Source organism: Vigna radiata, chromosome 10, assembly GCF_000741045.1.
Source record: "Vigna radiata var. radiata cultivar VC1973A chromosome 10, Vradiata_ver6, whole genome shotgun sequence".
NCBI classification, from domain to species: Eukaryota; Viridiplantae; Streptophyta; class Magnoliopsida; order Fabales; family Fabaceae; genus Vigna; species Vigna radiata.
Window position 1 is genome coordinate 18,990,545 of NC_028360.1, and position 24,487 is coordinate 19,015,031.

The following is a 24,487-nucleotide window of genomic DNA, read 5'->3' on the forward strand; positions in this document are numbered from 1 at the left end:
CATTTGATACAGGTGTTCAAATTTGATTTGTCCACGTGACAAAGAAAGTGATGAATTTTGAAAATAAAATGCTGACGTGTGACAGAGAGAGAAAGTTCGAAATTTGAATCTGATAACCATTTCGAAATACGAATCCCGTGTCCATTTCGCAAACCCGCCTCTCACCATCTTGTGTCCACCGGTGACAATTGTCGCCGCACTGCCGTTGCCGGACACCTACCACTCGTCCGCCGTCTTCCATCCACCAAGAATCGCGGTTCCATTTACTCGACGGGAGAACCCTAAACCCTAATCCAGGTGAGTCTTCACTCTGTAAAATTGTAATTTCGAAGAGGAAGGAAACCAAGAGAGGTACATGGAGTGAACAAATTGCAAATCTGTTTTTTNGGTTTTGGATATTTTGCGACATTTTGTATTGAATAATGAAAATCCTACATGTATGATACAATGGCTGTGTTGCTATATAGATTTTTGATAAGAGCCAAAGTTATTTTGTTTAAGATCGGTAGGTTATAAATGAAATAAATCCTAACATACAAAATAACTTTGACTCTTATAAAAAATCTATATAGCAACACAGCCATTGTATCATACATATAGGATTTTCATTATTCAATACAAAATGTCGCAAAATATCCAAAATCCAAAAAACAGATTTGCAATTTGTTCACCCCATGCACCTCTCTTGGTTTCCTTCCTCTTCGAAATTACAATTTTATAGAGTGAAGACTCACCTGGATTAGGGTTTAGGGTTCTGCCGTCGAGCAAATGGAACCGCGATTCTTGGTGGATGGAAGACGGCGGACGGGCGGCCGATGTCCGACAACGACAGTGCGGCGGCAATGGTCACCAGTGGGCACGAGATGGTGAGAGGCGGGTTTGCGAGATGGGTTTGCGAAATGGACAACAAATACAGGTTTGCAAAATAGGCACGAGATTTGTATTTCGGAATGGTTATCGGATTCAAATTTTGGACTTTCTCTCTGCCACACGTAAGCATTTCATTTTATTTTCAAAATCTATCACTTTCTCTCTCTTTGCCATGTAGACGAATCAAATTTGGACACCTATACCGTATCTAAATGTTGTTCAAAAGTATTGTTCATATATCATTTTCCTTTTTAAAATATAAGCAAACAAGTAGGTTGTTTTCAACCCTGCACCAACAAGTTAGTTTGAAGTCCAAATATACTTCTAACATAATGTTTTGAGAATCAAGGTTACAAAATCAATAGTTTCCTGTTTTGGCCACCCAAACACACTCTTATTTTGTTCGTATAGTTCTTTTTTTGTTTACAGAATTGGAAGAGTTTCAAATACTTCTGTATCTTTGTATTATTGCATCACATTTACGCATAACGCTACGAGAACCTTAGTAGGTTCTGGATGGTTACACAATAGTCTTAGAACTTTGGTGGTAGTCATGGTTCTAGAAAAATAAGTGTGTATACTCTCGAATGATACAAATGTTGGAAATGGCAGTGGTTGGTTACCTACCCATATTTCTCTCTCCACTAGAGTTTTTATGCTTTTGCAGAACTGAGGGTAAAGCTCCACCTGCAGCAACTATATTCAATAGATACTATCAAGGTGCCCAAATCTGTTTTGACTGAGAAAAAGAAGAATAAGTTGGAGACAACGTATCAAGCTGAATTGCTATGGAATGTGCACATACGACGCATAGAGGGAATAATCTGCGCTTGCAGTATTCTATTTTCTAGATAGCCAGTCATAGATCAACAACATCCTACCATGCCAGAATTTCCTCATTTAAACTCTAATGCATCACTTATATTATCTATGTAAACACGTGATACACAGAATCTGGCAGAAGCTAAGTAGATCACTGAAGCTAGGTAGGAAGAAGGTTGTTAAGTCCTGCGACAAAAATAATCCGTAAGGTCATAAGTAAAATATATTAAAAACCCGTGCTGTCCCACTCCTTAAGTTGGAAAAAAAAAGAGTGAACCCAAACATTTCAGGAATACCAGATATAACTCAGTCAACAAATATCACAAAGATGCATATAGAAAAATAACGAGTGAGAAAATTTCAAACTGGAAAACTATGCCAATATTCAAGGAAATGCATAAGATCCACATTTAAAGAACATAATTGTCCTGTGCCACTTGATTCAAAAGAACTGATCAATGACAAACTCAAATTTTTCATTCCAGATTTGAGTCTCATGATTGTTAAGTGCTGCCGTTTGCAGTAAGAACCCAATAACAATATTTACTCAGTTTCAAGAATGGATTTGAAATTTACAATACCAAACTTGGATAACTATGCTATTGAATTTGAGGGTACAAATCATGGCTGCAAAATTAAATTGTGACAATTTTTTTTTTCAATTTTTGACAAATCTATATCAGCAACCATGTACCCTGTTTTGTACTCCACTATGATCTGATAACTTGATGCACATTGCAGGAAAGATAGTGGCCCCGTTTTTTCCTGTATTGAAGAAAATATAAAATCATGATGCAAATCAAGTTCAAAGAAATGTTTGGGCCTAGCAAGCATTTTATAACACTAAAGTAACAGCATGTTTGGATGAACTTTTCCATAAGGACTTCAAAGAGAGAAAAATAAGAAAAAAAATGAAATTAAAATTCACTTATGGATGAGTTAACTGGTAAAAGTTCTCCCACGTAACTTCCACAAAATTTTCCAAACTTTTACTTTTAGCTTATGCATAAGCATTTTAACTTACAATGAAATCATATCCATTTTTTTTCTCGTCAAAGCCCATCTGGAGAAGTTGTTAAACAAACCTTAAAAATAAAATGAAGACTCCACTGGGGTTTACCGATTTAGCACCATCAGAAAGGATCTTCAGCGTTATCTTTGGATAGATTGATAGTACATAATACAAACCAAAACTAATTTCACAGCTACCAAAATTTTATCCGGAAGACCTAGACCGAGTATTTAATTTCGTTTTAGCCTCTTTAGTCTCTCAAGAGCACCAAGCCGATTTTCGTTATCCTTATCTTTTGCAGCATCAACCTCTCCATTCTTTTCATCCTCGTCTCTCTTTCTAATCAAACCACCAAACACAGCAGAAGGAACATCTTTTTGTGCAATTTCAATCTTATCATCATCATCAGAGTCACTTTCTTCTGGTAACTCAATATCCTCGTGATTTGCATTAGTTTTTATCCCTCCATCAGATTGAGATTCCACTCCAGCACTCACAAACCCAACTTTTCTATCATTTGTCACAGTATTTTCAACTGCTGGTGCTAATTGCCTTTCTAAAGCTGCCATTTCGTCCTCAGGGATCCCAGCCTGTTTTAACTTGTCTTTGGCTTCGTCAAGGTTCACAGTTTGATCCTTCTGCATTAAATACTCGGGCAGTATAAAATGCGTCTGGAAAAACAGTAGAAGTAAAGTTAGAATACATGTCAAATATCAAGGTTAGAGCCTCACAGAAAAGAAAACATCAAAAGTCAAAGTAACCTGGCTGTAGCTGGCAGAGACGCTTCGCTTAATACGAAGCATTTCTCTGAAAGTATCTTCATTCCCATGCTGAACCTCAAACTCATGCCACTTATTCCAAAACTCGGGATCAGATCGTGGATCTGCATACTGAGATGCAAATACATATACTGCACGGGCCCGGTCAATTTCTCCCAAGCTTTTTTCCAGCTCAGCATACTTCAAACACATGGTTTTGACATCCTTATCTGGGAGACCAGATTCAATTGCCTGCTCATAGATCTCTCTTGTTTTGGGCACACCAAATATCTCAGCTGCACGAGAAATGTATATCTCGTACATGCTTAACTTCTCATTGTTAGGAACAGCCTTAGTTGCTTGATCATAAACCTTCATAGCTCGCTTAGCTAGACCATAGTCCTCCTCCAGCTTGGCATATTGCAGGTAAAGTGGCTTCACTTGATCAGCTGGAGCCTGCTTGGCAAGCATGATCCAGAAGACGGATTAGGTTAGAATTGCAATGCATTAAAAGAATTCAAAAGGTTCAACAAAGGAATATAATATATCCACAATGGTGCGTTTTGACCGCAGTCTTGTTAGGGTGACAAATAGGTCCAATAAATTATCTATGTACATCCATTGAAAATCCAATCCATTCATCATTGCTAAAATGGAAAGTCTTGGATCAGATTGAATGGATTGTAAAATTAAACGGAAGGATAACACAATCCATCTGCTTTTATTATCAGATTCAAAGGATCATCTAATTAATTATAATGGATCAAAATTATACCAAAATTAATTTATCATATTTAATTTTTTTAATACTCTTCTCTCCTCTCCTGCTCTCTTCACCATCTCTTCTGTCTCTCTCCCGTCCCGAGAATGTTAGCATCATTTCCCTTTCTGAACAGGCCTTCTTCTTGCAATCAATATTCAGTTCCAAAATGACATAACAAATTGTTTTTCTTAATCATGCTACATGCAACACGTAACCTGTGATTGGAATCCTTATTACACAAAAAGCATACCATTTAATTGACAAATACAAAATAAAAACTAAACAGTTAACTAAAAAACATAGAAAAGTTGTATACGAAATTGTTTTTGAAAAAGAATAGAGTAGAGAGAGAATATTTTACAAATAAAAACTATTTAATTCTAAAAATATAATGCTTTTGTGCAAGGATTGATATCCATCCATTAAATATGGTTAGTGTGTTTGGGAGATATTGAATTTCCCCATTTGATATTTCAATTGTTTATTTAAAAAACATTCTTGTCTGGTTCGATCAGCTTAAATTCCAAAACAGCTTTTTTTCCCTCAAAAATAATCTGTCTTGAATCTCTAGAGTCCAACTGTTTGCTTAAGGTGGGAAACCTTATTTTACTTTCAAAAGCATAATTCCCAAACTACCCATCCTTTTGAATAATCTATAAACTATGATAAACAGCTACAAACCCCCTTTTAGAAACTTATTGTATATGATTTCGTCCCCAAACAAACATAATTATCTTACAATCACTTTTCAGTAAATTCACCCTAACAAAAACTAATTTTTTATTATAATTGACTATTTCAATAATCAATTATCAAAACAATCCCCTTTTTTCAGTTGTCACAAACACACTTCTTCATGGATGCAATGGATTATACTTTTTTAATGGAGTTTTAACAGATCAAAAATGGATTATTTTATCTGATCCATTAATCAGACTAAGAATTGAGCCAATTCATCCTTTTGACACCCTTAAATCTTGCTAAAGGATCATCAAGTAAAACTTGTAAAGAAATTGTACTTAAAGAACGCTTAGATCTTGGAAATCTATCAATAAAAAAATTGTGCATACCGATTCAACTGCATTTTCAAATAATTCTCTTGCTCGCTCCAATTTATTCTTTCCATATCTCTTCACAAATTTAGAGAGATAAGTAACCCATATGTCTTTAACATGAGGGTACTTAAAGATCTTTACTCCTCTTTCATAAACTTTAAAAGCATCTTCGAAGTACTTATGTTCCTGCATAGATAAATGAAAGAAATTGTCGATAAGCCAAAATCAGCTCAGAAAAATTCAAAAGCGCAAAAAAAGTACAACCTACCTCCAAAAAGTATGCATAATTGATTATTATTTGCGGTGTGGCTATTCGTAAATCCAAAATTCGCTCATAAACAGCACGTGTAGATTCCAAAGAACCTAGGCTTTCCTCCAAATCAACATAAAATGTCCACAATCTCAAGGATTTATGGAGCTTCATCTGGACTGGTTCATTCCCATCCGCAGCCACTAACAGTAAGGCAAAAGGAAATTGAAAAGTTAGTCCACTCTCCATAACAACATTTCTTGGGTGGGGACAACATGGATTGTAATAAATTCGATCCATATACAAACAAAAACCACTTAAAGGGGTTTGAATTTAAAATCTAATCCATTTTATTTAAAACCAGTTAGAATTTGTTTTTATAAACCAGTTTCTCAAACTATTTTAAACCATAACCCAGTTAAGAACAAGTTTTTAGCTGAACAGGCTTCTGTAGGATATTTTTATAAACACGCTTATTGACACTAACAACGTACTGACAGGATCACAACAACAAGCCGAAAGGATCACAATGACAAGCACTTCAAAGCCTTGCATATAGCACATAATAACCATTCATATGAAACACTTTATAAACACAAGATATTTATCTTTTGAACATTGTCATTAAATAACAGAAAACGGCATCAAATGCAAACATGATTATCTTATAATTTAATTACATGATTATCTTATATTCTCATTGTAAATCTTGTTTTTGATGAATAGCTTCATAGTATAATTTTTATCAAGTAGATCATTAAATTGAAAATCAAGACTAAATGGAGACTAGAAACAGACACAACATTTATAAACCATATATATTTCAATTGAACACGAAAACGAACCCGCTGAAGTTGATTTAAAATGGTCAGGAATGGCCAGATTAAACTTAAAAGTTTGGATCGATTTTTCCGACACCTAAGAAGAAGATAATGTGCACATGGTTAACTGAATGGATAACTGAAGGTACCTTTTCGCTTCACCTCAACTGATGGCTCAGCTGTAGCCCGCCTCATCAGCTCAAGTGCTCCTTTGAAATTTTTATGCTTTAACTCCATTTCAGCCCACTCACACCAGACACTAGCCAGGTTATCCACAGTTTTGTAGTTCACCTGCACTGCCTTGTCAAATATGACACGGGCATTGGCAAGATCTTTGTGTTGTTCATAGAGTTTAGCAAACGCAACCCACAAAGTGTGAGGCTTTCCCACTGCCTTCATGGGATCAATCGTCCTCACCGCTTCAGTGTAAGTCAGTATCTGCTTGGTAGGATTCCCTTCAAAGAGCTTCACCCTCCTGTGCCACTGTTCTACATTATGAGGATTTTGACGCAAAAGCACGCTGTTAGCCAATTCTGGCCTCCTCTCCATAAGGTAATCAAACCGAGCTAACCTCAAGTCTATGTCATTCTTGTCATTCAACCAAAACCCATGCAAAATCTTCCTCTCAAAATCCTCCTCCACCAATCTTCCTTTGACACGAATATCCTCTTCTTCAACTTCCTCAAAGCCATTTTCCTCACCCTCATCATCTTCTTCATCACTCAACCCCATCTCCTCCATCTTGTAAGCAAGCATGCTCTCTTCAAACTGCGAGTAAGAATCAAATATGACACTGAAATCCCTGACCGTGATAACAGTAGACATACCCTCCTCAAACACATCCCTAGCCTTCTCATGCAAACCCCTCCTAATGTAATACTCAGCAAGCGAAGTCCAAAGCCTACCCACCTCATCAGTGAACTTCCTAATCCCACCCCTAATGATAGCGTCCACATTCAACCCAGAAACCTCATTGGCATGGCGAGTGAGCAAATCACATAACTCCAACCAAAGCCGGTGCTTGGTCTTACCCTTAATGGAGTAAAACTGGTCATCATTGAGGACAGAAGCCAGCCTCTCAGAAGCCTCTTGCCAGAGACTCGAATTAAGCAAAAATTCAATAAAATCCTCAATGTGAGAAGGATCATACTTCAAATACCTGCGATAAACCCGAAGAGAAGTCTCAATTGGAATGCCCTTCTGGCTCACGAACACAAGATAAGGTTCCCAGATACGGTCGTGCTGGGTGACGGGGAGGGCGCAGAGAGCCCTGTCGAAGGTCCTGCGAGTTCGAGTAACCAATTTCTGATTGGTTAGGGTTTGCAGATACATAATCCAAATTCGCGGCATCTTGTGCATTGTGACTAATGCACGCTCGAAGGTATTATTGAGCGTATCGTATTGAGAGTGAGTGACGGGGAGGTTGCGAACGAGGTCGAGGCGCTCGCGGAGGTACGCGTGCCACAGCTTGTAGCTTCCGGGAAGCGCCTTCAGTGCCCGCTCGTAAATCACGAAGCGCTTCTTGAACGGAGCTTCCGAACGCGCAATTAGGTAACGCCACCATAGCTTAAGGCTGAAAGGGTTTCGAAGCAACTCCTCTTCGTACAAAAGGTCGTCTTCTGAGGGATACAAATCTTGTGCAATCGCCATTTACACTCTCTGTAAAAACCCTAACTAACTGGTGGTGTGAGTGTTACTGGGATTAGAAGACTCCACGCTACGCCCTATTTCAACTAAAAGATTTTATAGGACCAGAGACTAACCTTTCTCGTCTTCCTTATCCTAGAACGCCTGAATAGCCTGTCTTCTTTCTTGACAGAGGGGAGAGGTAACTGAAAAAGCACTCCCACGCTCGAGTTTTGAATGTTTTTGGGAATTTTTGTATGTTTGAGTTCTACCCCAAACGTAAATAGAGTCTATTGAAGCGGGAGTGAGATTTGTGAGCCTGAGTCTATCTTTATAATTTATAATTTACAGCATACTATACAATAACGAAATTTACCAAGCTTGGCAGATGCTGCAGCTACCACCATACAGAGAGGCTTTCGGATCTCTGTTGAAGACACTGGGTTGGGCCTGGATTCAAGTCACTGGGTTAGCCTCTCATATATTTTACTGTTAACTTTCAAAAGTGAAATATAATGACAAAGGAAGAATTTGTATAATCTATTTGTGTTTATATAATTTTTTATTTCAAATATAAGCATTTTTTAATGAGTAAATTTTATTTATTTCTTAAATAATTTATAAAATTATTTTTTATATTGGTATTTATTATGAACTTAATCACACTGAATTAAAATGACATGTTTAAATATAATGTGATTTTTTTTTTTTTACTTAGATAATGATACGAAACTATAAATATTTTACTTGTAAATAAGATGAACTGAAATATGCTCACATTATTTAAGTGAGGAGAGTAAATGAAAAATTGAAATTACTTCATATTCAGTAATCACATCTTATAGAATCAACCTTCACAGATATGAAAATGAAAAATTTTGTTAATTTTAATTTATTCCATATATCACGTGTAAAATAAAATTACATTTTTAAAGTTTTTTAATTAATCTAATGTAAAATGTTACGAAACTTTTGTAATTTTTCATCAAATTCCACCCACTACTAATTACACATGTTTTTATCAACTGATATATTACATAACATGATCAAATGTTAAGTATAACATATGTGTTTTTCTTTGATGATGAGTACATATGTTTTTGTGTGAATCATCATCAAAAGAAACTCAGGATGAGAAAGTATTTCTTGTAGCTGGCTGGAGGTATAAAAAAATGCTATAATAATTGAAGGGTTTGAGAAAGAAAGAGACAAAATTGGAATCATTTAAAAAATGAATGAGGTTTCTAGTACATCATAGGTGTGATTATCCTGCTATTACAACTCTATGGGAATCTAAAATAGCGAGAATAATGCAAAATTGAAGGTTTGGTTGGTAAAACTGAGAGGAGATGACAGTGTTCAATACAACAAGTGAGGCAAAAGTGATGTCAAGAGAGGAAACAAGAGGACAATGACAAGAACAATGCCAAGAAGAATGGCATAACAAGTCCATTCTCTGGAGCTCTTTTGATACTCTCTGGCTTCATGAAGTTGTTCTGTGCCTCTTCTCACAAAAGAACTTGCATGTGCGACATGACTCTCAATGTTGTTTAGTTGCTGACCTTGAGACTCTACAAGAGCTGCCATGTCCAAAAACACCTGATGCAACTCCATCAAGTTCTTCTCTATCTCCTTAACAGAATCATGTCTCTCTTGAATCTCTGATATGGTGTCCATTATCTGACCTCTACCCTGTTCTTGAATTGCCCTTTGAAGAAAACTTTCACTTTCACCGCTTGATATCAAGTTCTCAATGGTATCTTCATCAGCCTTCTCTCCTGTTATGGTGAAGTACCTACGTTCCACGGTTTCCTTGTACTCGTTCTGCATTCTTGCTCTCAGCCCTTGAAAATCGTCCATCATGTCCTTCAGTTTCTTCCCTAAGCCACTGACCACTGAGGTTCTGGTTCGATCTGTTGAGGAACCCGGACCACATCCTGGGAGGTTTCTATTGGCTGCATTTGAACGTTCCAAAGCTTCAAGCTTGCCCTTTATCATTTTAACCCGTTTGAGAACCTGTTGAACATCTTGATCCATTTTGGCTCGAAGATCTTTCATGGTTTTAGCGTTATGGACGATCTTGCTCTCTTCATTGGACTCTTGCAATTTTCTATACAACTGCTCGACTGATCTCATATCTTCCTTCACATTCTCCACCTCATCAAAGAACTTATCCAGGTTAACATTTTCCTTTCCAGCCTCCACGTCATTCATTTGACACTCATTATTCATTTCACTGTATTTTTTAAAGGAGCTTGAAAATAGGTCATTCATTTTGAACAACAGCAATGACTACCAACAACTCTTGTTTTCTATTTATTTTTTTTCTTTTCTTTTTGTTAATTGATTTCTAGTGTTGTTGGAAAATCAAGTAACAAAAAGATCTAACACGGTGATTGGTGTTTGTTCCCTTTTCTTTGTCCCTTTGAGAATCCTCCTATGGATTTTGATCAGTTTTACGAACAGGGAGGAAACCGAAGGTGACAAAGGACAAAGGGAACTGATTGTCCTCAGCAAAAGTTTTTGGGACAAAAGGTCCCTTTTTTCTACTCGGGATGAAGGTATTAGGGGTGCATGGTTAATATGAAACCAGAGCCAACCAAATTAACTTGATGCTAATCATAGAAAGGAAATATACCAAAGGTTAATTACAATATTAACAAGTGGCAATGCGGTTTTTTCTGATAATATTTTCTTTTCTCCCTTCAACTCACCCATTTTGGTATTTTGTTTTGTGGACTATTTTTTAGTTCAAATTTCAATTTTTCTCTAAACTTGAAAATAGTAAACAATATATAACACGTAGAAAACTAGCACTTTGCAACCACAACATCATATTTCTGTCAAAGGGGGACTTGCATCAATATTCTTCTTTTTACAAAAAATATTACTTTAGTCTTACGTTAAAAAGCTGAGAAAACTTTTTAAATTGTTGTCTAAGCATATTCAACTTCTTCTTCAATGGCATCGCCAGGCCAATAATGTAAAACAACGTAAAGGATTAAACTGATATCAAATTCAAAATAATTGTATGTTGGTCATCTACTATTGGAAAAAAATAGTTATAAATCAAACAGATAGTCTGGAGAAGACTTTTTAACTGCAGACTAATCATATTCAGACATTGTAGTTTAAATTTAATCATATTCAGACAAGAACTACAACCTAAATATATTTTAATTAAAATATGAAATCTAAAGCGAAGTAATAAATTGAGAAAAATAAAATAGATAAAAAATCTCCAGGGGGTTGAAAAGGGTATAGGACAAAAACAGTGGACGAGTGCAATTCCCTTAAAACAACCAATATTTCTGGGCTACCGTTAGTTGTATACAATCAGGAAAGAGGTTGCTTGCTGAAAACTAGTAAATATTGTGCTCCCAAATTTGAATCATGAGAAACAGCGCAGAGATACTAGAAAGCATAAACATGTTACAGGCTAACAATAAATTGGGAGAATAAATTGGGAGAACAAATTAGGCATAGTTACATTTCCAACGTTGTTGAAATCAGGTGGCACGGTGAGCTCTCGAAAGAAACTAAACAGCTTCAACCCACTACCCCAATTCAGCTGCATTTCATAGTTTTCCATTTCCTACACAAACCACTAAGATGCCCACTTATATTACCGGAATATATTGGTTTCTCACCATTTTTTTCCTACCCCTCTTTATGTACAAACATGAAAAAGCAAGAAGCCGAAGTGGATAAAATGTACAGCAAAATCTTTCCCCACTTCAATATAGCTTTGCAAGAACTTATCAATATGGCCAGAGCCAATATGATTTTCACACATTCATAGACAAAGATTGAGCATGTTCCTTATCAGTACTATGACTACTACTGCCATGGGTAACACCATTGCTAAGTTTATCTTCCCTCATTGCATCTCCTACCAGCTGTGACTGACTGCCAGCAGAATCTCCAGTACCGGAGTTCACAGTCTGCTGCTTCAGATACCTCTCAGTAGCATCATGGAGCAACTTCATCATGCCACCAGAATCTGAACCAGGGGACAATTCTTCTTCTCGCTCTGGCTGTATATTGAGGTCAATTTGGCCTTTGAATGGTGAAGCAGATGATTTTATTCTGTTAGGATCATCATCAGAACCATCATTACCCTCTTTGTTCTGGTTCGGGCTACTGTCACCTGTGTTACTACAGGGTAATGAATCTTCGTCAAGCAAAATTTCAGACGAAGGTAGTGGTTGAGAATGTTGTTGCTGTTGCTTTTTACGAGTTGTCTCTGCTTCTTTTTCTGATTGTTTCTTCTCACGCCGTAACATAAGGGTACGGAAACGTCGCTTCACTGTTAAGCATACATTACACGTACATGTCTGCTTATGCTTGGGGCCCTTTCCACTGGGAGGTTGAATGCAAACGATGCAAGAACAGCCAGGTCTATGCCGCGGGTGCTTAGTTGTGGCCTGGGCAGATGCTGGGAGGGCTTCACCCTCTCCCAGGATAGCTAAATTTGCGAGGGTGTCGAGTCCCTCCAAAGCTTCAGCATTATCAGGATCCTGTTTGGCAGCCTTCATTTTCTTGGGAATAGCTGCCAAATAGATGCATTTAACAACATAGTTTTCATACTCTAAATTTACAGTTAGTTCTACAAAAGATTACGTCATACGTGACAAGGAATATAAAAAATTTGCTCAAGGGAAGCGATCAAACAATTCAAACCTGAATTACAAGGAGGCAGCAAATTCTCAAGTTGCTCTGCTGTCAGCTCTTGTGCAGCTGAACAAGAAGATCTAGCAGCACAGAGAATTTAATAAATAGAAAATAGCGCTATGATATATTGGATACATGCTGATATAGGTCTATAAAGTTTGGGTAAATAATTTAGCGGGACTGCCTTGTTAGATTGATAAATTAATCACGCACTTGTGCAAGTGAACGTGAACTAAGTTGGGGGAAAAGAGTGGAAATTAACGTTGTATCTTGGCTCGATACATGGTATGGCAGTGTTAATTTTTCAACCTCTTTCTCACTTCTTATATTTTCTCTCTCCAGCCAACCATGTCTTATGGCAAAGGATGCTAGGTGTTGTATAATAAATTAAAATAGATAAATACATAACCTACCTAATTTGTTTGGATAATATGATGGAAAGGGAGAGAATGAAAAAGGAAAGAGTGAACAAGAGAAGAAATGAACGGAAATGAATTCGGTTTACATTAGAATAAATAAAGAGAAATGAGAAGAAAGTATTTTATTATAATGTCATTTTATATTTTTTATTCTTTATATTATTATTATTTTACTCACTTATCATATTTCAGAAATTGAAAAAAAAAAAAAAAATAACCACGTACTCATTTATATCACCCCAATAATCGATTATAGGGTGGATTTTAACGTGACAACATAATTGATTGTGTTATTTCTACCTCCAACTTATTTCGTTTCACATTTGTATGAAAAATTTACACTTTCCCTCTGATTTCCCTTGGTTTGCATCTCAGAAAGTCAGGGTGCAAAGATGAAAAGAGAAAGTGAGGTGTACCCCATGTGAACGATGCTAGTCATAGCATTTTCACTTGAAATCGAAATAAATATCATGAAAGGATGTACATGTTAGCCAGATGTCTCCAAGGTTCAGAAAGACACCCTCTTAAAGATCACAGATCACTGTCGGCTAAAATATGACGTACATTCTTATTCACTCAGGAACGCTAACGAATTTCTTTGCGTATTTACAGCTCAGAAAAAAAATGCAAATGATAACATAGTAGACCAAAAACGCCAATGAGAATTAAGACAATGGATCACTCTTGTTACCTTTCTGGATCCCATGAATTATCAGCACACGTCCATTTTGATGGAAGAAGCGCACTTGCTGGTAATTTGCGCCACTTGAGACAATCTTCGCATTGAGCCCACTGGATCTTTTCACTGGGACAAATACAGATCATTGCTGGCAATTAATTACGAGGTTAAATAAAGTAAAAATATCACCCAGTATAAATGCGAAATTAAAGTGTTTTTGGGAACTTAATGACAAGACATGCAAAACAATAAAATATATACAAATCATCCCCCTCATGTTTGAGCATTATACCAAGATAAAATGAAAGGTGAGGATGAGGAGTACTCTTGGAGTAACTTAATCCATCCTCTCTCTCCCTCTCTCTATATATGTAAAGGATATATCAACTGCTATGTAAATATTTAAAAGAAGGTGACCAAATCTAATTAAGGATAAGTGAATTACCCCACATTATCACTGGTAAAAATTGTTGGCTTCCCAAGCACTGGAGCTTCCTGTAAAATTATTTTCAGCATGAAGGTTGCCACAATACATAATTTCCAGAACTCCTTCAATCAAATAAAGCACCAAGAAAGATGACCATAAAGTAGACAATAAAATTCCAATCCAACATTGGATGCAATACTCTAGAGACTGTGACGTCAGCTTTTAAGCCTGAGATGTGTTTCGCTTACGCAATCCCCAACTAAGAACAGTTAGAATCATTAGTCTCCCCTTTTCCATTTCTTTTCAGCCAGTCACTATTGAACTTCAGTATTTCTACTCCTAAATCTAATAATACATTGAATTTACTATATTTCAAATAAGATTACATAATGGATAAAGTATATTGCCTGCAGATGGACATGTCAGAACTATCATTTTGTTGGTTTATGTGACTATTTTGAAAATGAAAATGTATTATCTATCATTTTTTATTGAAGTATAAAAACATCGAATGAGAGGATCTAAGTCATTACATCCCAAAAAGTATAAAAACATCAGCAATCCATAACACTTCCCGATATGAAGAGGGAATAATGGTACCTCGTATTCCTCAAATTCAAAACCTTCAATCACAACAATGCTCGGAATGTGGCTAGGAGGGGGCCGGAGCAGACCTTGAGCTTCTTGCCACGTAATCTTCAGCTCTATTAAATCCTCATTTTCAATTCTTAGACGTTTACTCTTTGAGCCCAATATGCCACTTTTTCTTTTTCTAGATATTAATGATTTGCTCCCCAGTGCTTCTTTTGCTATGTATCCTGACTTGTCAACTTTAGACCATGAATTGGGATCAGCCAATTCAACCTAAAAGTCAGATGAAAAATGCAACCATGAGAATAATATAATGGTAATCGTTGGCAATTACAACGCAGTTAGTTGTTTAATACTAACTTCACCATGTGCAGAAAATCCATTTCCAGACTTATTGGTTTCATTGTCCTGCAAAAAGAAATATATGCACACTACAGATGTAAATTGTAAATATACAAGTTCAAAATTTCATCAAACTATGTAAGTATATAGAGGATTTGATATAAATACAAAATATGCAAACAAAAAATATTATTAGTTCAATTAATAAATTGTCCTTTATAAGAAAATATCCATGACTATAAGGTAACCATAGTAACGTATGCTGACTCCAGGCTGGACAATCAAACGATATACAAAATTGAAGTACAATTATAGAGTAGAGCGTTATAGAACCTTTGGACTGAATTCAAAAGGTCTTAATTAAGGAAAGTGAAGAATTTGTACATGTCTCCCAACTAATGTAGCATGTATAATTATCCATACAAGCATTAGAGCTAACGATAGACCTAGTAGACAGAGCTTCAATCAATTGTATGACTTAGACTAAAACACAAAACTACACCTTAGAAAATTATACATTGCGGCTGTTAAAACAATTACCTGGTCGGATGGCACAGCACTCGAAGCCTTTCTAAATCCCATAACCAACCTTCCCTCTGGCTCTAAACGGCTAAATGTTACTGAGAAAAACAGCTCAGGTCAGCCATAAAACTAGAACTCAACTAGATGGTGGTATAACAATCAGAAATGCGAGAAAGAAAAAACGACATAAGATTTAAAGACAGATGAATCCAATACGGATGTACAAGGCAAGATCTTTAAGCATAATAATATAGAAGTCCCAAATGCAAGCGTAAGAAATATGGTCAGCTTTACCAGGCAAACTAAACACAGAATAAACTTTAATAAAACCAAAATCCTTTGAATTGAATAAAATAACATAAAGTTCAGTTGTAAGAGAATTCTAAAGTAGACCGGGATGTTGGAGATATTTAAGAACATCTTTAGATTGTCTTGAAATATCTTTCTTTCTTGATTATTTCTTTACTTAGGGCCTGCTTTTGTACCTTTTTTTCCAAAGAAAATGTTTTCAATTACAAGATATGTTCTCAAAAAAATTATGCAAGTTTTTTTTTGTGGATATAACCTTCTACTACTTTTTATCAAATTTTCAAATTTATGATTATGAAATATAGCTCTATAAATGTAGTATATAAATCACTATATTTTTCTAGCTTAAATAAAGTAAATTCTTGACTAGGTATTTAGCCATATGGATGACAGTGGGTTAGGATGAGCAAAGAGGTACTGTTAAAACATGTCCACAGGTTTTTTTATATTCCCAGATATCCATTAATATTTTCAAAAGTTTAAAGAAAATATAAAACAAAAATTAATTGACAAAATTCTTTTGCAAGATTTAGACTCCCAATTGTGGCACATATCCCTATGAATTTAGTTTAACTATTCTCTCAATTCTTCTAAAAATACTGTTTAAAGGTCCGCAGATTTACATCCTTTTTCTCCCATAAACAACAACTCACAAGATTTGTAATCCTCTTTAAAGGAATTAAATAATTCAAAATATTTTAAAAATTCTCTTTCTAAAATATTAATTCAAATAAGGCAACATCACATCAAGGCATAAATTCTCGGTAAGCCAAATATATCAGTAAAAGCGCATTTAAATAAATCCAAGTTGATGGGTAGGATATCTACAGGTTTTGGTAGTAAGATATCCATCTCCTTCCCGGGTATTGAAAAAACTATTCCGTTTAGTAGTACATGACCTAACTATTAGTACATGACTACTAGGTTATGGTCTTTAGCAAATTACATTTCAATAATCTATTCCATGCTATTATTTGTCATCTTCGTCTCTCTTCTTTTTCTTTCTCAACACTTAACCCATAATTCCTAACAATGGGCACGGAGAGGTTCGTGCAAATATAATTCACGAAACTAAAGTTTCACTTATAGGAGAATGAACAAGAAGAAAATTCTATATATATTCCAATACGCAAATCACCTTTGTGACAATGTCTTACCAGTGTCACCAGCCTGTAACTGCATGGACTGTATGCATGGAGTGACACCCTCTAAAACATACATTCTGCTGTTATTGTTTGGCCAGAAGCGAAATTGAAATATCCATTCCTTTCCCTTTGCATCAAGGATTTTAAGCGGCAATCCTTCAGGCTGAGAAATTGGTGGGAAGTAGGTCTGTCTCATGGAACAAAATATAATGTTATATAACCCTTGATAGAATATTCACTAAAAAACAAATAGATGACAATGCCAATAATAAATAATTACTACGGCCAATACAAAGAAGCAATTTCACACCTTCAGTAAAATCCAAAATAATACATACGACTAACTAATCTCCAGTTAATGAAACTATAATTGACCAACATCGAGTACTTAAAAAGTGCATACCATTATATTATTTATCATGGAGACATTTGAATTATAAGTACATTTAACAATATACAGATTTTTAACATGCTTCTGAAAAAGCCTATTCTTGATATTCATAAAATTTAAAAAGGGCAGCTTGGAAGCTAAGAATAAACAAGGTAAACCTGAAGCCTTTTCAACATTCAAATCCCAAACACTTTTCTAGAATTCTCAAAATGACAGGAAGTCCCCTAGCCTGACATTTTGAGCACTACAAAATCCTTTTGACAGAATTGATATAACTATCAGTGATTCAGTGACCTTTCTTTCAGCTCCATCTACTTAATCATACTATTCATTCATATTGTTCTTGATCACAAGTATGCAGCTCACGCTTCTAGTTTACTATATGCATTCCAGAGAAATATAAGCAGAGATAATATTATTGCAACTAACAGTCAAGAAGAAACAATAAAATTGTCACTTATCATAACTTATAAACTATAAATTCAGTTTACTGCGAACATAAAGCATCTATGGAACTTAAACCAAAAATACTATTCCACGAGAAGCTTGAAAAATCTAAAGACCAACCTCAGCACACTTTTTTGGTAGGACTAAACGCCCAATTCGTCCAGCATCACTTGCACTCAAGGTTTTCTGAAACAAGGGAGTAATTACAGAATTTGAACTGTGATGGAGTTAAGATATTGTAGCTTCGAGTATGGCATTAAAAATAATTGCAAATCAAAGAGCATTAAAATAGTTATTATCAAAACCAACAGCACAATTATGTGATTTGAAGGATACTCTATGGATATTTGTTGTAGTTCAAGATCAGTACACCTAGGCCAGTACCGTGGCAACAACTGGTTTCTTCCTCGGGCATCTGCTCGAGGTCGCCCATTGCGAACCTGAGCCTCACCTGATGAGTCAGGTGCTAAATGCATAGTGCCATTAAAATGCTTTCCTGGAGGTGGTGGAGTTTGTTGAGGGTGACTTCCAGTTACCCCGAGCTGACCATTTCTTTCATTTTGGCATGAATTAGGCACCGGCAAACCAAATGGTTGAGTTGATGACTCTTCCTTCAGAGAAGAAGGCTGCTGACACATATTTAAACATGAACTTGCTTTGTCGTCATTCCTCATTCCTGAAATATAATGAAGAATCAGGTTATACATTATACTTCAAGTTATTAAGAGACCATTCCACTTTTTAAACCAGATAACAGAAACGCAGGAAAGTTCAGAGAATGTCAAAGCTTGCATTACCATTCATAAGCTTCATCTCCCGTGGGCAAATTGTAACATTCCAATGAACTGGTAATCCAGTATAATCCTCGCTTTTCTTTTCCAAGGCTGAGGCAGGTAACCTTTCATTGCAATACATTTTGTCAAAGCTATTGGATAATTCAGCTAAAGAAGGCACATCTGGTATCAGATCGGTCGAAGAAGCAGAATTGAACAGACTGGGCGCTTGCTTCCAGGGTACAGGACCTGATCCAGCCAACTGATTCCAACCTTTAGCAGATAGATCTCTAAGTCTATCAGATAAACGATTTTGAAGGGAAAAAGATTGTGGCCACGGCAGGTTAGAAGGCTGAGAAACAGATAAAAAAAATAGAGTTACTATGGCAAAACTGTTTCATTCAATGATCCAAACAGGACATAAAAATAAGATATTGTCTAAGCATCATGATTCAGCAATCAATTCAACTCGATTGCTCACCATGGAGTTTAAGATTTAAAGGAATAAGGTAGTAATAACAAGAGGAAATTAGCATCTAAGAGAGCACATGTGCAAACCCCGAGTAGAAAAACAAAGGCAAACCCTTACTGCTGGTTCCATATTCATAAAGTTAGATATCCCAAATTAAAAAAAAAAAAATTAAAAAAAAAAACAAAACAAAACAAACAAAACCAAACCAAGAGAGGTAAAAAAGACGTGGAAAGAAAGAGAGGAAATGGAAAGACAACGACAAATTAATACAGAAGTGTCAAAAAATGTCTCAACAATATATAGCAGGTTTGTCAGGCCATAATTTAATAGGAAGAGCAGCAAAAGAAAATTGAAGTAATTATCTAAAACTGGCATTCCTTATAATTGATTCCATGGACTTTTTTTTATGTGATTATAAATGCCAAATTAAAATAAGAACTCCAGCTTCAATATCTTTCAATTTCGTCACACACTTCTTGATGAACTGGTCCTTCTTATATTTACTTTGAAACAACATATGATATTTCAACCAAGAATCTTCACCTTATTTGTCCATTGACAATGAAATGACAACTTCAATAGTTCGTTTTGTCATAAACGCAAAAACAGAGAGGCCATGCATAAAACCCACAGGACACTCATACATGCTATTACAAAGCACAAAAAATCAAGCCCAAACAGGAGAGGGAAACACTAAAGTCCAATCAATAAAGAAACTTACCATAATAATATTTTTGCGGGCACATGCATAACATTCAATCCCTCCGGGATCCAGCAACATGAAGGAATGACTTGAAACAATACATCCACAATGAACTCTCTGCAAAGAACGATTAATCATCAGTTAAAACTACATAATTCAAACTTGGTTTCGGAAATCAGTGCAAAACCCTTTGCCTCAAACATAAAGTTGAATATAGTGAAAACTCCCTTGTGTTCAATACACACATAGAGTCCTTTATTTATAATAGAATAAATATGGACTAAGCCCAAAATACAAATAGAAAATAACAACAAACTAAATAAGAAATAACAACAAACTAACTAATAAAGATAAAAGATAAAGATAATATATTTAACACATAGTAACAGGAACACCATAAAGCATTCAAGCAACAGTAATCATCAATTAAGACTACATGATCCAAACTCAGCTTTGGAAACCTATGTAACATCCTTTGCATTGAACATAGTAACAGTAACATTTATAAAGCAATTCAAACAACCATAAAAAAGACTTGGCTCACCTTTCTGCAAGTCTCACAACTCCTCCAACCAGAAGCGTTTGAGTGGAAAATTTCACAGAACCTCCCTTCTTCAAAAGCAGAGCTAAGTATCACAGAACAACCAAATTTTACATAAAGGAATAGCACATGTGCATCATGCAAGAGGACAATATCAAAGCATATGATAAGTAACAGGCAAGATTATTTACTTATAGCCAACTAAATTCTTGAACAAGACATTTCCTATCGAGTACAAAAGACAAATTAAGTTATATATGTTTGCTCTTTCTACCATAAAGAAAGAGTGAAAACAAATGTTTATGCAATCAGAAAGGTCAACCTCCGCTATTGAACATATGTTTGCTCTTTCTACCATAAAGAAAGAGTGAAAACAAATGTTTATGCCTCCGCTATTGAACCTATTAAAACCTGTTATGGCAGCAATAACAAAATTCTTTTAACCAGTAACACATTGGATGTATATCACCTATGTGGTTTGTACACAAACCAAGCACAGTAATAAAAATACAAATAATTTAGAGAATCACATTAACTAAAGATAATTTGGGATGAACAGTGCAGAATCTGATTGAAGATAAGTATTCAGACAGAATAAGTTAATCACGTTAACTACAGATACAAAACTGCTTTTTAGATGAATATAGAAAATAGTATATCAGAGCCACCCTAATAGAAGGAGAAGAAAATGCTCAACTCAAACAAAGCATTCGAAAAGTACACAAAAATGGAAAAGAGAAATATTCAAGTAGAGAATAATGACTTCCAAAACCATCACTAGAAAAAACAAGGAATAACACCTCGATCACTAAACATCTACTGAAGCAACAGACAAGAAAGACATGATTCATTAGTAAGGAGATCTAAAACTATCGAGAAAAAAAAGGAACTATCCATTTAATATTAGACTTTAATTCAATGAGACCAATCCTAATATCTCTCATTCAGTGTAATCCCCGATCCCTACAATGAGAACTATATTTTTTTTTAAATAAATGTTGCCTAAAACACAAATAGGTAATATAGTTTATTTAACTTCCCTCCCTCTCTTTAGAAGAGACAATTTCTCCATGCTAAAATGTAGATCTTAAGTAATAGCACTTAACTTACAGCAAATAGCACATCGCATAGTGCTTTGAAAAATATAACATAAATGTAAATACTTTTGGTATATTTGATATAATTCAAAATGACAATGACGAGTACATAAACTACTAATGTATAAACTCTCAATGAAAAAAGTATTCATACAACTCCAGAATAATCAAATTCTAAATGACTAACGATAAAACCTAACATTAAACATTTTAAATAATATAATTACCATTCATCGATAAAAGTATGAGTATCAAAGTATCAACTTTAAAGGATTTCAACTTCTTGGCATAGACCTTCATTGACTACAAACAACCCACAATGTTCCTGCTAGGTACAATTGGTAACATGGAGCAATCATCACTGTCGAGCTCTACCAAAAACCAAATTTAAGTAAAACAATTTAAAGCAAGGCACATTTTAAAAGTTTCTATTCTCAAGATTTCTTAGGTCCTCCACCAGCCCTTTTAATCAGACCACCTCTCATTTGATCGACTGTCTCGTCGGAGACTCTACCGGTCTCCTTATCAATGGACCAAGTCACCAAGCCACGTTTCCAGTATCATCTCCTCAACAAGTGCATATGGTCAACATAGAAAGAAAAAACACCAGAACTAAGAAACTTTTCAAAGTACAGTAGTACACTTATAGGCTAGCACGAAGACCAGTTGCATGTGCCATATCCCAGTATCAATAACTACGTCAACAATGTCCACACTAAACAAATACACTAAGCACAGGAGCTCATACAGAATTTCTGTTCTAGATGAAACGTCGACAAGAAACAGCTACGAATTCATAACTACATAACCTTAAAAGCACCAATCCCGTCGCTATGCCTAACTTAGTTCCAAACTTGAAACACAACAGAATTAGATAAGCACCAATTACATGTCCGACAGCTATAACTGTATGAAGTAGTGAAATCAAAGAGGTGCGTTGAACCAATACCACCAAATCCCCACCAAAGACAAAGAGAGAGACGTCTGTCATTTACTTCAAAATCGTCGTAAGTATATCTCTTCCGTTTAAAAAAAAGAAATAGACTGATTCACATCACAAACCTGATTACCTAATACCCTCCAAAAAAATAATTTCCTTTTTTTTTTTTAAAACAACATAATAAAGCAGTAAACTTTATCCAAATTTGCAGGAGGAATGCCTAAACCTAGAAACCTCAGCTAACTAATAATAATCCCAATCTCTTTAACAACTGCCACGTGTAACTTGCTCCAAAATCCAAATTCAAAAAATAAAGAGAAACACAGAAATGAAAAGTTTTTAATTTTTTTTTAAATAAAAGAAGCAAGAAATAGGAATTTTGTTTTGTAAAAAAGTCCAATAGAACACTGTGTGAGTCAACAAAATAGTGAAACGGTAAAATTACTAACCCGCATCGATCGCAGAGCTCGGCCAGTTCCCCGCTACGGAGCCTCCACCCTTTCTTAGGTCTTTCGGGCCTCAATTCCTTGCAGTCAGAATTGAAACACAGTTTGGACGAAGAAGAAGAAGCCGAAGCCATAGCGGCTCTGAACCCCAACGAATCCACAACCGCAACGGTTTGCGCAGCCTGATCTGCAATCAGCGAGAGAAAGAGAAGAAGGAGAGAGAAAAAGAAGAGGGTTTTAGAGAGAGAAAGCAGAAGAGAAGGACCAGTGAGTGTTTTGTAAGTGAGAGAAAGTGTGAAAACGGGGTTTTTAAAAAAAAGTAGTAGTTGTTGTACCTCTACTGTTCATTCGGCGTCGTCGTTTCTCTCTCCCTCCCTTTCACAACTTTTCCTTCTCTCCTCTTTTTTTCCCTCTTCCACGGACAAAATGGGAAATTTTCGCATATTATTACTTACCCTCTCTCTTCTACCTATATATATTTTTTAAAATTTCAAATCAAATATAAAATTTGTATTAATCTTTTAAAAAATGGTTATAAATATTTTTGTTTCTCGTTATTATTATCACTGTTATAATATTATTTCATTCCATAAAAAGCACTACTCTGCCACCAGTCTCTCCTTGACGTGGGTTAGCCTTTGTCCGTTTTCACATTAAAGAAGAAAACAACCGATGAGGGTCTCATTTAATAAAATAATAATAAACTGAGAGTTATTTAAACGTTACGTAATAATAATAATAATAATAATATAATGTTTCAAAGCCACCATATACTTTATGTTATAGTATTTATGATTTACATTTACATAAGATAATAGTCTTGGTGATTCCAAAAGTGGAAGCACACATTGCAATTGTTGATAACAAAAAACCTGGTTGAACTATAAACTATAATGGGTAAAATTGGAATGTGAGGTGTAAAAATTGGGGATAGGGTTGTTATTGTGTATAGATAAAGAAAAGAGTGAAACATAGACGGAGCAAACACGACAAGGGCAGATCGGTAATTGTAGGGGGTTTGACTGGTGCCGGACGCGTTGGAATCGAAGTTAAGGAATGAGGATAATGCAAGCACGTGAAAGGAATGGAAGGAGCGAGTGGAGTCAAGCTCTCACGCGCTGCGACTGGGGACTGTTAAGTTACAATGTCCAATTATCTTGCATGGCCCGCTACCTCACGCTACGCAATCACGTAATTCGCAACTCCAACACCTATTTCCACTTCTATCTTGTTTGGGGCACGCGCTTTTTCGTTTTTAAGTTTCACATTATATTTCGAAGAACTTTATGTGCCCTTTTTCAACTTCAGAAAATTGTCTTTTAAATTTTTGTAATCAGTTTAATGTAACGTCCTGTTTGGAGAATTTTCTTTAAGGTTTTTTCTCTTATTACAAATTATACTGATCGGTCTACGTCTATCGATTAATCAATAACATGATAAATTAACTTTAGAAATAAATCGTTACTAAATCAACCGCTTGATTCCAAGATCACAATTGATCAGTCGAGAGAATTAACATTTTTGATAAACAAAGTTAAAATATATTTTGATACGATTGAGCATATTCTAATCAACGGCTACTTAGAAACATA

General features: G+C 35.5%; 3 protein-coding genes across 11 annotated transcripts; all 3 read right to left on the reverse strand.

The window, feature by feature from the left end:
* Positions 1–1,286: 1,286 nt before the first annotated feature.
* Positions 1,287–8,390, reverse strand: LOC106775882 (pre-mRNA-splicing factor SYF1). 8 transcript variants are annotated; one of them, XR_002669970.1, is made up of 7 exons: positions 6,501–8,390; positions 5,549–5,733; positions 5,296–5,466; positions 3,466–3,918; positions 2,813–3,375; positions 2,387–2,457; positions 1,287–1,878 (listed from the first exon to the last, which is right to left on the reverse strand). XR_002669970.1 is itself a non-coding variant. In XM_014663117.2 (5 exons), the coding sequence occupies exons 1-5, from the start codon at positions 7,999–8,001 to the stop codon at positions 2,935–2,937; spliced, it is 2,751 nt and encodes a 916-aa protein (XP_014518603.1). In that variant the 5' UTR covers positions 8,002–8,390; the 3' UTR covers positions 2,593–2,934. The 8 variants fall into 8 exon arrangements, 1 of the variants encoding a protein (XP_014518603.1); XR_001376847.2 differs by lacking the exon at positions 1,287–1,878 and having other exon boundaries at positions 2,102–2,457; positions 2,778–3,375; positions 6,501–8,010; positions 8,115–8,390; XR_001376845.2 differs by lacking the exon at positions 1,287–1,878 and having other exon boundaries at positions 2,102–2,457; positions 2,778–3,375; positions 6,501–8,021; positions 8,115–8,390.
* Positions 8,391–9,134: 744 nt separating this feature from the next.
* Positions 9,135–11,260, reverse strand: LOC106774968 (syntaxin-125-like). The gene has a single exon (XM_014661990.2). The coding sequence runs from the start codon at positions 10,249–10,251 to the stop codon at positions 9,337–9,339; it is 915 nt and encodes a 304-aa protein (XP_014517476.1). The 5' UTR covers positions 10,252–11,260; the 3' UTR covers positions 9,135–9,336.
* Positions 11,261–11,417: 157 nt separating this feature from the next.
* Positions 11,418–23,356, reverse strand: LOC106775753 (B3 domain-containing protein Os07g0563300). Of its 2 annotated transcripts, none has more exons than XM_014662925.2 (15): positions 23,231–23,356; positions 22,899–23,082; positions 20,416–20,497; positions 19,890–19,988; positions 18,721–19,048; positions 18,260–18,599; positions 18,044–18,140; positions 17,098–17,272; positions 15,650–15,729; positions 15,128–15,175; positions 14,777–15,040; positions 14,195–14,244; positions 13,762–13,875; positions 12,661–12,731; positions 11,418–12,529 (listed from the first exon to the last, which is right to left on the reverse strand). In XM_014662925.2, the coding sequence occupies exons 1-15, from the start codon at positions 23,241–23,243 to the stop codon at positions 11,766–11,768; spliced, it is 2,709 nt and encodes a 902-aa protein (XP_014518411.2). In that variant the 5' UTR covers positions 23,244–23,356; the 3' UTR covers positions 11,418–11,765. The 2 variants fall into 2 exon arrangements, with proteins under 2 accessions (XP_014518411.2, XP_022642424.1); XM_022786703.1 differs by lacking the exon at positions 23,231–23,356 and adding an exon at positions 21,737–21,834 and having other exon boundaries at positions 22,899–23,037.
* Positions 23,357–24,487: the final 1,131 nt, after the last annotated feature.

Bases quoted from the DNA above. Each gene is read 5' to 3' on its own strand.
- LOC106775753 (XM_014662925.2), bottom strand. The intron at 15,730-17,097 runs GTAAGACATTGT...TGTTTTTCTCAG, and splicing joins GTTACAGGCTGGTGACACTG to TAACATTTAGCCGTTTAGAG. The intron at 15,176-15,649 runs GTAATTGTTTTA...TTCTTTTTGCAG, and splicing joins GTGCTGTGCCATCCGACCAG to GACAATGAAACCAATAAGTC.
- LOC106775882 (XM_014663117.2), bottom strand. From the start codon at position 8,001: ATGGCGATTGCACAAGATTTGTATCCCTCAGAAGACGACCTTTTGTAC. The intron at 5,734-6,500 runs GTACCTTCAGTT...CCTTACTGTTAG, and splicing joins AGTTGAGGTGAAGCGAAAAG to TGGCTGCGGATGGGAATGAA. The intron at 3,919-5,295 runs GTATGCACAATT...CTTGCCAAGCAG, and splicing joins TTGAAAATGCAGTTGAATCG to GCTCCAGCTGATCAAGTGAA.
- LOC106774968 (XM_014661990.2), bottom strand. From the start codon at position 10,251: ATGAATGACCTATTTTCAAGCTCCTTTAAAAAATACAGTGAAATGAAT.